Raw genomic sequence first — 15,999 nt, 5'->3', positions numbered from 1 at the left:
AATATATAAATGACACAGTGTAATATGTCATGTGTTGTTGTTCATATTTTATTTTCCAAAGACCTGCCAAGCACTAGATTATTTTTTTATTATGTCCTGATACAGAAAACCATGGAATTCAATAGGGTGTCCTAACATTTTCACATGACTCTATATGTAGCTTGTAGATGTAACATTGCAAACTACAGTTTTAAAATAGCTTCCCCAACACTTTTTATGCTTTTCTAGTTTTTTTCTAGGATTGTGGGAACCCAGCTGTGATCAGTGATTTTGTCAGCAAGCACTTGATACTTATTTAAGGGTTAAAGTTTAGGGTTATAAATGTATATTGAAGGCATTTGTGCTGTTGACTAATTTTCATTTAAGATTCACATACTCTCCAAACATTCAAATGCATTTCCCATTAAAATATTTGTATCATACTTCAATGACAAATCACATTATGAACTATGGGTAAGTGCAATCAGCTGCAAGTCAATAAATCTTTCTAATGTGGGAGCTTACATTTTTAGATCTAGCAGGCACTCGAGAGCTTCCAGTATAGGTTAGTCCTGTTAAAGCTCTGGCAATGCCTATGGTCAACTAAAGCTCAAAAGCTTAAGCAGCACCTTTTTTTATTTTGGGTATTGTAAAATGAATCAATTGTATATCACAAATTAAATATGCTACTACTAATAAAAAGCAACAATGTAAAATACAATTTTGAAGGCATTTGCAAAGGTAAGGTCAGTCATATAATTGTTGGATTTGTATATTAAAATCAATCACTGAACTGTGAAACTCCATGACAAATTTCTCATCATTTGGACCACATTATTGCTCTTGATTAAATTATTATTATTTTTAAAAAGGACTATGTGGAGACTGTTCAAAGAAAGAAAGGTCACATGTTTGGAACAAGATGTTGAATAAGATAGGATTTTCATTTTTTAATTGAACTATATTTAATACCCCTGCAACCAGCAAGTTTGGCAACCATCTCTGAACTATTTAGCAATAGTGCAAACAATTACAACAAAAAGCCCATATCTGACAAACTTTTTAGATCTCTTAAATCAAATAAAAAGATAACTGATGTAAAACACAAAAACATGAAAAAAATGCATTAAGCACAATCAAAATCAGCAACAAAAAAAAGAAGAGAAAAGGTGAAAAACAGACTCTGTAAACAACTGTCATTAAAAACCATTCATAATACTCAGAACCACAAAAAAGAAAGAAAAAGTCTTGTATACTGGACATTTAAAATGGTTAAATGACAAAAGTTTCAAGACTGCTATGGGTATACCCAAACTTTATTACATGTTATCTATTTGTGCATTTCCTAGTTCAGTTAAGCTCAGATGGAACAGAAACCCTCACACTGGGCCTACATCGCAAGCGAATGATGTGATGCAACAAAACTGAAACATGCTTGTAGCACTGTAGACCGATGTTTAATTTAACATGAGAATAAGTTGACAATTGGAATGCTTTCATTTTTTTGCATCTCATTGCTTGTTTGCAGTGCAGACAGTGTTACAGTTTAACTTCTGAAAGTTAGGAGTGTAAAAAAAAAAAATATATATATATATTATAAACAGTAAATACGCTGTTCCTATTTTGGTTACTGCTACACTAAGAAAAAAAAAGTAACTGTGCTGAGAAATAAAGAATATTATCCAACGATGAAACCTAAAAGTGTCTCTGTGTTGATATAGGCAGTTAGGATGGATGGTTTTTTTTTTCTTTTAATGTATGGCTAGCTTATGGACTTACATTTACCCACACCCATCCAATCAGAGTCCCATAGAGCCAGGTATTAAGATAGAGTTTTCTACCTGACTCTGTTAACAGCATTGGTAAAGTGAGGCCACCCAAAATCAGCAGAGAAGGCAATGTCTTTGTAAGACTAAGAGGAGACTTTCGACCTTCTCCAGGGAACCTGCACTTTTTCTCAGGGTCTTCAGACTCGTAGAAAGTGGTCAGAAGCCTAAACAGAGAGAGTAACACATTTGAAAAACATGTTTTGTATATTTACTTCAATGCAATTAGATTAAATGGCAGTGACAGGACTATTTTAAAATGGTCTAGCATTTATATAAAGCCAAACCAAACAGAAATGTAGCATGATAAAATTAGCAATGTTGCCATTTGTCATGTTGTAATCTGCACACAGTTTTACAGTTGAGCAAATTGAGGAAATAACCAAACGCACTCTCCTAAAATATTTTGGTAGCTTGACTGTAGTTGAACTACTTTAAAGTACAGTAGGTAGTCAACCAAAATGCCTATTACTGCTGTGTGTTAAATACAACCCAGTCACAAGTGAAACTACCAGGTGGCGCAAAGGGACAGTTGGCTCCATTGCTCAGTAAGGCTGGAAATGTGACATTTTAATTTGTAATTAAAGAAAACTTTAAAAAAAATTATTGATAGTAATAATAATAATAATATTATAACATTTCATGTCTGTAGCAGCAGATGACTTATGTTGCGCGCAACTCGGGAACAACTCAAACCAGCACGTTTGATCTTAGGTTGACCAATCAGCGGAAAGGTGCATTTCATTCCCGCCCACATGTAGAGATTGAATATTCAAGCAGTTTATTCATTTTCTACCCCTGAACGTAAAAACAAATAAATCAAGCTGAATTGCTCTTTTCATATTTTTTATGATAAATTAGTTAATTGGTTCAATATTTCAAAATTTGGAATATTAAATAAAAAAAACAAAACATGAGAACTAACTAAAAAAACAAAACAACAACAAAAAAACAAATAAGTAAAGATACAGCCACAATATATTTATGTGATTTGTGCAGAAAGAGTTGGTGTGCGGATGGCTAGGAGGTCCTTGTACGGTCCGTGTACCTTCTGGTAATTCGATTTTCTATTTTAAAAGAAATTTATTGGACTGTCTGCCTCCACGACAGGTTAGACAGTATCTTTTTCTTACATTAGCGATTTATGTATCACTCTAAAACAATGGTGCTATATGGCACTAAAATTGGTTCTTGGCTCGTAATCATAGGGGAACCTCTTTAAGTGCTGTATAGCACCAATCTTGGTGCTTCAGTGGTTCTTCGGCTGAGGTGCTATATAGCACCGCTACCATATACAGAACATGTTAAGATATGGTGCTATATAGCAACAAAAGTGATTCCCCTTATTATCACGACCAAGAACGCTTCGGTTACTAACGTAACCTCGGTTCCCTGAGAAGAGGGAACGAGTATTGCGTTTAGCTAAACGCTAGGGGAATTCCTTTTCCTCGAGATATTGAAGCAAATTTTTATCCTAAAAATACCATTTAACACGCAGTGCAGCTGCACAGCTCTCAGCAGGAAGCTGCTGCGTGCTGATTGGCTGTGCCACTGCAACTGCAGGAACCTATGGCGAGACCGCTGGGCGGGACGGACCAATCAGGTCCTTCTATATTCCTGCCACAAGGGGCAACAGAATTTGCATAGCCAAGGGTACATAAGACCTGGTCTCGCCAGGTGAGTCAGGTTAATCGACTGAAGCGACTCCTGAGCAAGCGAAGCACGGCAAGCAAACGCAATACTTGTTCCCTCTTCTCAGGGAACCGAGGTTACGTTAGTAACCGAAGCGTTCCCTTTCGAGAGTACTCTCGTATTGCGTTTAGCTAAACGCTAGGGGACCCAATGCATTTAATGGCCATTTAATGAGAATAACACGCAAGATACATGTAGTTATATATATATGTGTGTGTAGACCAGACATAGTCGGGCCAAGAATAATGAATGACCAGACAATTCGAGTCGTATAAGGAATGTGCTTATGACTTATACAAATACTTAACCCAGACCAGACTGTCGAGCCTTAAGGGGTTAAATGTATTACACAGCAAGAAGCCCAGCCTGTAAGGCAGGGACATCTAAATTATAAAACTTGATAAAAGTGGACGGGGAGGCCCAGCCTGCCGCCGCACAGATATCATTCAGAGAAATGCCAGTAGACCAAGCCCACGATGAGGCCATGCCTCTAGTAGAATGGGCTTTGACGCCTATAGGGCAGCTGAGATCTTTAGACTCATAAGTCAGCGAGATAGCATCCACTATCTATCGCGACAAGGTCTGCTTTGTAACCGCGCACCCGCGGGTGCGGCCGCCATAGCACACAAAGAGCTGTTCAGTTTGCCTGTAAGCAGCAGAACGCTCTATGTATATTCTCAGCGCTCTGACAGGACAGAGCAAATTAGCATCTTCCTCATCTAACTATGATGAGAGTGCTGAGAGTGAAATGACCTGTGCTCTGAACGGAGTTGAAAGCACTTTAGTAACATATCCATGCCTTGGTTTGAGGACGACTTTAGAGTCGTTTGGCCCAAATTCCAGACAAGAGGCGCTCACTGAGAGCGCGTGCAGATCAACCACCCACTTAACTGATGCGATCGCTAGCAGAAAAGCGGTCTTTAGTGATAGGAGCTTTAAGCTCACTGTTACGTCCCAGTGTGTTTTCTTTAGAAGGACAATGCTTGTGTTCCCTGCCTGTTTTCTCTCTCCCTCTCTCACTCAGGTTTATTGCTATCAGCTGCAGCTCGTTGTGAGTATGCCTGAGACGGAGCAGAGGGGTATATAAGGAGCACTCAGAACATGCAATGGAGAGGAACACTTCTCCTTAGCCTGAGACTGTAAACTGTGTCTTTTTTTTCCTCTCTCTCTATGTGTGTATCTGAGAGCGAGTGTTTATCTTCGAGTTAGGAGTGGAGCCTATACTCATTGACTGTGTAAATTACCATTCTCTAGTTTGTCCTCTATTGTGTTAAGAGGTAGCATTCTAGTTGACTTTTGTTGGTAACTAAAAGGTATTGTCACTTGTTACCTCCAGTGACTCACTTGTTCTGGACTTGGGGAAGGTAGGGAGAGAGTGCCTTTTAATTTTGGTGTATAAACCTTTTTCTCCTGTTTTTGGTTAGAAAGGAAGCTCAGGGAAGTTTATGTTGTTGGTTTTCATCTTTGTTTTCTTTGCAGGGCAGGTAGCTCCTTTAAACCTTAGTTAGCTTCTGTTTTGTTTATTATTTTAGGCGATACTCTCTCCTGAAGATTTATTCCCTTATTTTTGCTGAGTTTTCGGTTACATGTATTAAATAAATACTTTTACTTTGGCGTAAAGTGGTGTTTTGTTTTCACTCTGAGGCTGAGGTTGAAGTGTGTTCTCCACGTTTAGTTCTTTTTTATGTACATCTCTACGTTAATTTTTGGGTATTATCTTTGCTTTTCATTTGTTATCTTCCCTCCTGACCCCTAGACTCAGAGGGGAACGTAACACTCACCGAATGCAGAGGCTCGAATGTAGAGCCTTTCATGGCATCCAGGACCGTGGACAGGTCCCATATAGGGACTGAAGGGGGGCGAGGTGGGTGAAGCCTTCTAGCCCCTTTAAGAAAGCGCATAAGATCGTTCTTTCCCAGTGACAGTCCGTTCACTTGAATGTGATACGCTGCTATAGCAACCACATAAACTTTGAGCGTGGAGGGGGAACGACCCGCGCCCAGTAGCTCTTGTAAAAAAGTGAGCACTTCTGACACTTCACAATTATGTGGGGTCAGGCTTCGTGCTTTACACCAGTCCGAAAAGACTGACCATTTGCCTGAATAGAGCCGCCTGGTCGCGGGGGCTCTAGCTTCAGAAATAGTGTTTAAAACATTTTCAGAGAGGTTCTCATGTACCCGTTGATGGGCCAGACATGAAGCGCCCATAGATCGGGACGGGGATGCCAGATCTGTCGTTTTGCCTGCATGAGGAAGTCTCTCCTCAGCGGTATTGGCCACGGAGCTGTATCTGACATCCGACTTAGCAGTGAGAACCATGGTTGATTTCTCCAAAGCGGGGCTATTAAAAGCACAGCGCACTTGCTCTCCCTGATCCTCTCTATGACCTGAGGTAACATTGAGATTGGGGGAAAAGCATAAAGAGGAAGGTTGGGCCATTCGTGGGCCAACGCATCCTTGTGCTTGGAGAAATATATTAGGCATTGAGCATTGTCTTGTGAGGCGAAAAGATCCACTTTTGCCTCTCCAAACCTGCCCCAAATTGTCTGAATCGTATGTGGGTAAGAGACCACTCTGCTGGGGACAATTTGTCCCTGGACAGCATGTCCGGACCCAGATTCAGAATGCCTGGCACATGAGTCGCTCTCAGCGAACTCCGGTTGCGCTCTGCCCATATTAGGACTTTTTCCGCCATTGTGCGCAGACCGATAGATCTCAGACCGCCCTGGCGATTTATATAGGCTACCACCTACTGTAAAGATTCGTTCGGATCAGGACATGGTGGTGCTTTATGTACAGAAGGAAATCTCTTAGCGATAGCGTGACCGCTTTCATCTCTAGACAGTTTATGTGAAGGCTCTTCTCCGAGTCTGACCAGAGACCGGAGACTGGCCTGCCCTCGTGAAGGGCTCCCCAACCTAGGTTGGATGCATCTGTCCAGATAACTTTCCACTTCGTAACAGTGCCCAAGCTCACGCCCGTCTGATACCAGACGGGATTTTTCCAAGGAGCCAGAGCCAACACACAGCTGTGGTCTACCTTGATTTTTAATCGGCCCGAGAGCCATGCGTGAGCTGGAACGCGGCGATTCAGCCAGCGCTGTAGGGGGAGCATGTGTAACAGACCTAGTCTGAGAATTGGCGCAGCCGAGGCCATGAGACCCAACCTCCTCTGAAAGTGTTTGAGAGGAGTGAGTGCACCGGACATGAGGGAAACCGCTCGGTTCTGAACAGAGAGCGCGCGCTGTGACGTCAGTTGCGCGTTCATCTGCAGTGAGTCTAACACCGTTCCCAGAAACGAAACGTTCTGTGTGGGAGACAATGAGCTCTTTGCCACGTTGATTCTGAGGCCCAAGCATTTTAAATGGTTGAGAAGGATGGTTCCAGAGCAGACAGTAAGTGTATGTATATGTATATGTACACTCACCTAAAGGATTATTAGGAACACCATACTAATACTATGTTTGACCCCCTTTCGCCTTCAGAACTGCCTTAATTCTACGTGGCATTGATTCAACAAGGTGCTGAAAGCATTCTTTAGAAATGTTGGCCCATATTGATAAGATAGCATCTTGCAGTTGATGGAGATTTGTGGGATGCACATCCAGGGCACGAAGCTCCCGTTCCACCACATCCCAAAGATGCTCTATTGGGTTGAGATCTGGTGACTGTGGGGGCCATTTTAGTACAGTGAACTCATTGTCATGTTCAAGAAACCAATTTGAAATTCTTCGAGCTTTGTGACATGGTGCATTATCCTGCTGGAAGTAGTCTTCAGAGGATGGGTACATGGTGGTCATAAAGGGATGGACATGGTCAGAAACAATGCTCAGGTAGGCTGTGGTATTTAAACAATGCCCAATTGGCACTAAGGGGCCTAAAGTGTGCCAAGAAAACATCCCCTACACCATTACACCACCACTACCAGCCTGCACAGTGGTAACAAGGCATGATGGATCCATGTTCTCATTCTGTTTACGCCAAATTCTGACTCTACCATCTGAATGTCTCAACAGAAATCGAGACTCATCAGACCAGTAGGGCTGGGCGATATGTGAATTTTTTGGGGGGGATAATCGCCTTCAAAAATATTGCGATCTGATAATATTGTCTACTCCGCACTTACCACGCCCACTCGCCCGCGCACGCAATTGCTCATGTCTGTGTCAAAATTTTCCAGGCATAAAATGGAGGACAACGGCTTAATATCCAAGAAAAGATGCACATCGGTAATTTGGCAGTATTATGGATTTAAACCAAATGCAAATGGTGAACCAGCGGATCCAACAGAGGCTATCTGCAGGCTGTGCAAAAAAAAAGTAAAGGTTAAAAGATGCGCAGACCACTAATCTCCGCAGCCATATCCACATACACCATCCTGCAGTAGCGGCCTAATTGGAGCCCGGCTCTGCAGCCGCTTCTCAAAACGGGAAAAGTTCTAGTTTAACTCCGATTGCTTCTGCGTTCGCTTGTGGAAAGAAGTACGATAAATCCAGTTTAAGATTCAAGATTCAAGATTCAAGAGTTTTATTTGTCACATACACAGTTATATACACAATATACAACTGGCAGTGAAATGTAAACAGGTCCGCTCCATGGACAGTGCAAATAACAGTTACAAGAAATTAAAATAGAAATAGAATAAAATTAGAATAAAAAGTATTAACATAAGTAGAATTATAAATAAATCAAGTAAAAGATAAAAATAGGAAATAAGATAAAAATAAAAATATAAAAATTAAAATATAAAAATATAAAAAAATAAGTGGATATGATAAGTGAGCAACTGTAGACTTAGAAATAAGTGGTTAACATAAATATATATATATGTATATATAAAGAAGTATAATGTGCAAGGTTTATTACAGGTTGTTACGCAGTAACAATAGGAAAGTAAAGTGCAGTGCAATGGCAGTATGTGGATGTTAATGTTTAAACTGGATGTTTATGTGTGTGCGGGGGTGAAGTGAAGTCACGTGACTGAGTTCAGGAGTCTGATGGCCTGGGGGAAGAAACTCCTCCTGAGTCTTTCAGTCTTTGCCATCAGGCTACGGAAGCGCTTACCAGATGGCAGCAGGGTGAAGTGAGAGTTTGCAGGGTGATTAATGTCTCTGATGATTTTAGTAGCTCTACCTCTGCAGCGTTTGGTGTAGATGTCCTGCAGAGACGGGAGAGCTGAGCCTGAGATGCGCTCGGATAAGCGCACCACTCTTTGCAGGGCTTTGGAATCGTGACTGGTGCTGTTCCCGTACCACGCTGTGATGCACTGAGTCAGGACACTTTCTATCGCCCCTCGATAGAAAGTTTTCAGGATGGCTGGTGAAACCCTGAATTTCCTCAGCTGGCGCAGGTGGTACAGTCTTTGCCTGGCTTTTTTCACCTGTGTCTGGATGTGTGTAGTCCAGGTCAGATCCTCGGAGATGTTCACACCCAGGTATTTGAAGCTGCTCACTCTCTCTACCGGTGTCCCGCTGATCATGAGAGGGGAGTATGACCGATGCTGTCTCTTCCTGAAGCCCACAATCAGTTCTTTGGTCTTGTTAACATTCAGAGAGAGACAGTTGTCCTGGCACCATGATGTCAGTTGCTCCACTTCGTCCAAGTATGCCGTCTCATTGTTGTTGGAGATGAGACCCAGGACAACAGTATCATCAGCAAACTTGATGATAGAGGTGGAGCTGTGTGTGGACAAACAGTCATGGGTGTAGAGAGAGTAGAGCAGGGGACTCAGCACACAGCCCTGTGGAGCTCCAACACTCAGGGTGATGGAGGTGGAGGTGAACTGGCCTACTCTCACCGCCTGGGGTCTGCCAGTGAGGAAATCTTCAATCCAGAGGCAGAGAGAAGAATTCAGGCCTAGATCCAGGAGTTTGTGTGTTAGCTTAATGGGAACTATGGTGTTAAAGGCTGAGCTATAGTCAATAAATAGCAGCCTGACATAGTTCCCACTTTTGCTGTCGATGTGAGTGAGGCAGGAGTGAAGGACGTGAGAGATGGCATCTTCAGTCGATCTATTGGGACGATAGGCAAACTGAAGAGGGTCCAAAGTGTCAGGAATGGAGGAGCAAATGTTGTTTTTAATGAGTCTCTCAAAGACCTTCATGACTAAAGATGTGAGAGCCACTGGACGATAGTCATTTAGGCAAGAGGGTTTACTGATCTTAGGTACAGGGATGATGGAGGATCGTTTGAAGGAGGTGGGGACAACAGATGTAGCAAGGGACTCGTTAAATATGGATGTAAAGAGCCCTGCGAGCTGATCAGCACAGGACCGCAGAACACGACCTGAAATACCATCCGGCCCAGCAGCTTTCCTGACATCCACACGTTTGAGTGCCCTCCGAACCTCGTCCTCCGAGACAGAGATCACGTGACCGTTGCTGCTCTGAGGGACTCTCTCTGACGCGTCACTCGCCGGAGTCGCGCTGCCGCGATTACCATCAAAGCGAGCGTAGAAAGAGTTTAACTCGTTCACCAGCAACGGATCAGCTCTCACCTCTGCAGAGGATTTAGTTCCAAAAGCACAGATGGACCTCAGTCCCTGCCACATCCGCCGGGAGTCGTTGAGTTGGAAATGAGATTCCACTCGGTCTTTATAGCGGAGTTTTGCGGCTTTAACGGCGCGCCGGAGGGCGTAACATGAAGCTTTGTACTCCCTCATATCCCCCGTTTGGAGACCGGCATTGTACGCGATAGTGCGCGTGTTAACTGCAGTGCGGATTGAACTGTCCACCCACGGTTTCTGATTAGGGAAGGACGTTATAGTTATTGTTTGTGTGGCTTGCTCTGTCAGTGTGTTGATAAAGCAGAGCGCCACTTCTGTGAACTCGCTGACGTCTTCAGAACTCGCGCGGAACATGTCCCAGTCGACGTCATCAAGAGCTGCCTGTAGCGTGATCTCTGAATGGGATGACCAGCGTTTGACTTCCCTCCTCACCGGGGGCTCTTGAACGAGCCTTTGTTTATATTCCGGTGTGAGGAAAATGGCGGCATGGTCCGATTTGCCAAAAGCTGGCTGTGAACGAGCTTTGTAGGCGTTCTTAAACGGAGAGTAGCAATGATCCAGTGTGTTTGCTCCTCGTGTGGGACAGGAGACATGCTGGTGAAAGTTTGGCAATACTTTCTTTAGGTTAGCTTTGTTAAAATCACCCGCGACGATGAAAGCAGCGTCGGGGTGTTTGTTTATGAAGCCGCTGGTCAGATCATGGAGGGCAGATAAAGCCAGCCCCGTGTCTGCCTGTGGTGGAATATAAACGGCAGTGGCGATGACCGAGGAAAACTCCCTCGGTAGGTAGAAAGAACCTGGACAGTGCAGGTTAAATGGTTCTCCTAAACCATTTAGGCCTCTCCTAAAATGGAGACAGTGCACTCTAGCTGTGACCCGTTTTCTGGTTAAAGAGATGATGCCTCTTAGTCTTGTGGACCAGGCAGAATTCCGGTCCATGCTTCAAACTTTTGACCGGCAGTATGAAGTACCCAGTCGGAATTATTTCTCAAGAACAGCTATTCCACAGCTGTATAATACAGTGAAAACTGAGGTTATGACTAACATCAGTAGCGCGGATTACGTCGCTCTTACGACGGATATGTGGTCGGCAAGCAATACGATGACACCTTACATGTCAATTACTGCTCATTACATTGACAAAAACTGGGTACTACAATCAAACTGCTTCGGAACGATTCATGTGCCTGAGAGCCACACAGCAGATTATTTGGCAGATAGTCTCTTGGAGAGTGTTAAAGAATGGGGAGTCGATGAAAAAAAAATGTAATGCATCACCACAGACAACGGAGCTAATGTCGTGGCAGCAGTGCGGCAACTAAAATGGCCATGGCTTAATTGTTTTGGGCACAATTTGAATGTCGCCATAAACAATTCACTTCAGAAGGAGAAGGCCAGTACAGACCGAGCATTTGGTGTATGCCGGGCCATTAATGGGGCTTTCTCGAAGAGTTGGCACCGAAGACGGGAACTCGTGAGAGCGCAAGAGGAGCTCGACATCCCTAATCACTCTCTCATAACGGTAAAACCATTTTAATTTAATATTATTTTAATATTATTTTGGTAACACGTTAGAACAAGGTTTCATTAGTTAACTACATTAGTTGCATAAACTAATAATGAACTTGATGTTATAATGAATGTAATAATGAATTATTTTAATTTCAACATTTAGTAATATGCTTGCTTATTACTATCAAAATTTGTAGTATTTGTTAACATTAGATAATGCACTATGAACTGACCATAACAAAGATGAATAGGCTATTTATCATGGTTAGTTCATTACATTAATGTTAACAAATTAAACCTTATTGTAAAGTGTTACCATTATTTTTATATATTGTATTTTATTATGCTATTTCAAATAGCCTACCCATGATTTTTGTCATCACTTTAATATATTTTTCTTTCATTTTTTTATATTACAATAATTTTATTCTAACACCTTTATTTTATATTATTTAAAATACAGGCCCATGGTTACCTTTTATATACATTTTCAACCGTTTAAGGTTAAGCTATAGGCTACAGATTAAAATTGGAGAACACAAACGCAGCTATTTTAAATCTATCTAAAAAAAAAAAAAAAAGGTTAAACAAATGTTAAATTAAAAGATTGCTATAAAAAAAAATAGACACTTTAAATTCTAATGTTATTTGTTTTGTTTATTAATTAATTGTAGGACTGTCCAACGCACTGGGGCTCGAAGCTGAAGATGACACAAAGGATTCTGGAGCAGACTCCAGCAATACGACGGGTCTTTGCAGATGACAAAAGCCGACGTCCACTACCAAACTTAACATGGCAAGATATTTCCGTTCTGGAGTCAGTGAACAAAGGACTGAAGCCTGTAGCAGACTTGACCGACGTTTTGTCAGGAGAAACTTACATTACTCTTTCGTCTGTCACCCCAGTGCTACAACACACACGTCGTGTCTTAACGGAAAATGACGATGACACACAATTGGGTAAAAAAATTAAGACTGGCATCTTGGAGGAATTAGACGCCAAATATAACAAACACGCAACCCAAAAACTTCTCAGAATCAGCACTCTCCTTTATCCCCGCTACAGAGGTGGATTTAATTTGAACGAATTGGAGCAAACCAAGACAGAAGTGCTTGATGCCATTACAGAGTGCCATCGTCACTCAAGCCCGGTAAATCACGAGAACATGGAAGAACATGCAAACACCAGCGCTCAAGAGGTGCCTTTGAAGAAGAAAAAAAAAACACACTGAGTGATCTCCTTGGAAAGACCAAAAAAACACCTACGAGTGAGGCAGGTCGGGCAGCGGCTGAGCTCACGGCCTATCCTTTGGAAGATGTAATTGACGGAGAGGAGGACCCACTTGAGTGGTGGAAAAATAATGAACGCCGATTCCCGCTCATGTCTCTCGTAACACGAACATTTTTGTGTGTGCCTGCAACAAGCAGTCCTTCAGAAAGGGGTTTTAGCGCAGCAGGTCAAATTGTCACCCCATTCCGTAATGCTTTAACCCCAGAAAAGGTTAATATGCTCGTTTTCCTGTCTAGAAACCTGCGTTAGATTGTTGCGGTAATGATTTATAAATGCATGGTTCAATTAAATAACGTGGTGTTTAGAATATATTTTATTTTTGAGAACTAGCCTAATGTATTTTTAAAAAATGAAATCATATTTGTTTTAATTTTGAATAATATAGGATAATTTAGATTTTTGATGATTTTAATTATTTTTTTAAAATGCGCTGTGTTCACACTGCAGGGCTTAATGCTCAATTCCGATTTTTTGAAAAAATGCGTTTTTTTTGCAAGGCCGTTCACATTTCCAATTAAATGCGACCTTTTGTGAGATCCTGTGTGAACGTGAAATTACCCAGAAGTGACCCGCATGCGCAGAAGAGTACTCAACGGTCAACGACGTCACTTGTTGTTTACGGAAGTAGCCAAATATGGGTGTCAGCATTGGAGTTCGTTTAGCTTTATTAAAGTTATTTTCGCAACGGAGCCAGCACCATTACAACCTTCTCATGTTAAGAAGAAAATTAAAAAAGAGGAGGAGAGCAAGGTTTTTGGCCATGGCGTTTTGTGGAGCAGTGGTAGCAACGTCGGTACAGAGAAACGTGTGTGTGCGGAGTCGCAGCCAGGAGTGGTGGGATACTGATGTGAGTGGCTTTACTGATACCGAATTCGTCAGTAACTTCAGAATGACCAGATCCACCTTCAATTATGTTTGCGAGCGCCTTCAACTAACTTTGTCACGGGAAGAGACACGTCTGCGGCGGCCCATAACAGTGCAGAAACGCGTTGGAGTTGGAGTGTATTGGCTAGCAACAGGTGCGTACTTCTTTTATTGGCGGTTAGCAACTATTTCTTGTGCATTACCGCCACCACTGGACTGGAGTAAGGAACGGGAGTTACAATGATGACGTTTGTCGCGTATCAACGACGTGCGGGTCGGATACATGTGACCTGGCAGTTCAGACTGAAGACGCATTTCAAAAGATCGGATATGTATCGGATTTGGACCACATACCCAAGTGGCCTGGGTCGCATTTGAAAAGATCGGATCTGTGTCGTTCAGACTGTCATGAAAAGATCAGATACAGGTCATGCATGCAAACCATACGTTTTATAGGTTCAATTAAATAACGAAGTGTTTGGATTATATTTTATTTTTAAGGTGTCTAATTAAAAAAAAAAAATCAATTGTTTTAATTTTGAATGATGATTTAGTTTTTTGAAGATTTTACTGATGATTTAAAAAAATGCATTTATGATTTTCATACGCAACTGTTAAGATATGCTGGGTAAACCACATTTACGGTGTTTTACAGATCACCTGCATAAAGTTATTTTAAGGTGATTTTTGTTTACCCATAGTTTGATTTAAAAAAAAAACTTTTGAATATGTTACTGATAAAAGCAATTTGTCTAAATGATTGAATATAGTTCGCATTATGTCCTGAATAAAATATTTTTTTCAAAGGTTTCGCTCTCGTTTTATTTTTAGCGTTAGTATTTTAAATGTTTTCCAGGTTTCCATGTTTGATTAATATTTGTATTATTAATAGGCTATTCTAATTATAATTTAATAGCCAATAATATTTTTTAGAGCTGTTTAAAACATTTAGCCAAGCCAACCTATGTCTCGTTAATTTGTAATGTGCTTCTCTTTGCGCATGTATAATGAAAACAGACACAACCAACTTCTTATCCATATACTTCAATGTTTTGCTTTAACACATATAGGTTACTGTAGCTATGCATCAAAAACACTAAAAAGGTAAGTCAGACCAGGCAACATTTTTTTTCAACTACAGACCAGGCAACATTTTTCCAGTCTTCAACTCTCCAATTTTGGTGAGCTCGTGCAAATTGTAGCCTCTTTTTCCTATTTGTAGTGGAGATGAGTGGTACCCGGTGGGGTCTTCTGCTGTTGTAGCCCATCCGCCTCAAGGTTGTGCGTGTTGTGGCTTCACAAATGCATTGCTGCATACCTCGGTTGTAACGAGTGGTTATTTCAGTCAAAGTTGCTCTTCTATCAGCTTGAATCAGTCGGCCCATTCTCCTCTGACCTCTAGCATCAACAAGGCATTTTCGCCCACAGGACTGCCGTATACTGGATGTTTTTCCCTTTTCACACCATTCTTTGTAAACCCTAGAAGTGGTTGCGTGTGAAAATCCCAGTAACTGAGCAGATTGTGAAATACTCAGACCGGCCCGTCTGGCACCAACAACCATGCCACACTCAAAATTGCTTAAATCACCTTTCATGTCTCACACACCACACACACACACACACACACACCACACACACACACACACTTGTTTTTGTGAAATGTGAGGACATTCCATAGGCGTAATGGTTTTTATACTGTACAAACCGTATTTTCTATCCCCTTACACTGCCCCTGCCCCTAAACCTAACCCTCACAGGAGACTGTGCAGTTCACTTTCTGTGAAAAAAAACTTGTTCTGTGTGATTTATAAGCATTTTGAAAAGTGAGGACATGGGGAACGTCCTCATATTTCACCCTCTTTTTGTAATACCCATGTCATACCCATGTCATTATACACATTTGTGTCCTGATATTTCACGAAAACATGCCCACACACACACACACACACACACACACACACACACACACACACACACACACACACACACACACACACACACACACACACACACACACACACACACACACACACACACACACACACACACACACACACACACACACACACACACACACACACACACACACACACACACACACACACACACACACACACACACACACACACACACACACACACACACACACACACACACACACACACACACACACACACACACACACACACAGGATTATTAGGAACACCTGTTCAATTTCTCATTAATTCAATTATCTAATCAACCAATCACATGGCAGTTGCTTCAATGCATTTAGGGGTTTGTTCCTGGTTAAGACAATCTCCTGAACTCCAAACTGAATGTCAGAATGGGA

General features: G+C 41.8%; 1 protein-coding gene across 1 annotated transcript in view; it reads right to left on the bottom strand.

Annotated features, from left to right (window-relative positions):
- Positions 1 to 627: 627 nt before the first annotated feature.
- The window catches only part of agpat5 (1-acylglycerol-3-phosphate O-acyltransferase 5 (lysophosphatidic acid acyltransferase, epsilon)), a 56,882-nt gene continuing 41,510 nt past the window's right edge, over positions 628 to 15,999 (bottom strand). The window contains exon 8 of the mRNA XM_079843158.1: positions 628 to 1,972. Coding sequence (XP_079699284.1) covers positions 1,747 to 1,972 — 226 coding nt within the window. The 3' untranslated portion in view covers positions 628 to 1,746. The remainder of the gene's footprint in view (positions 1,973 to 15,999) is intronic.

The sequence above is a fragment of the Gobio gobio genome (assembly GCF_949357685.1).
Source record: "Gobio gobio genome assembly, chromosome: 18".
Classification (NCBI taxonomy): Eukaryota; Metazoa; Chordata; class Actinopteri; order Cypriniformes; family Gobionidae; genus Gobio; species Gobio gobio.
This window is presented reverse-complemented; position numbering and strand designations above follow the sequence as displayed.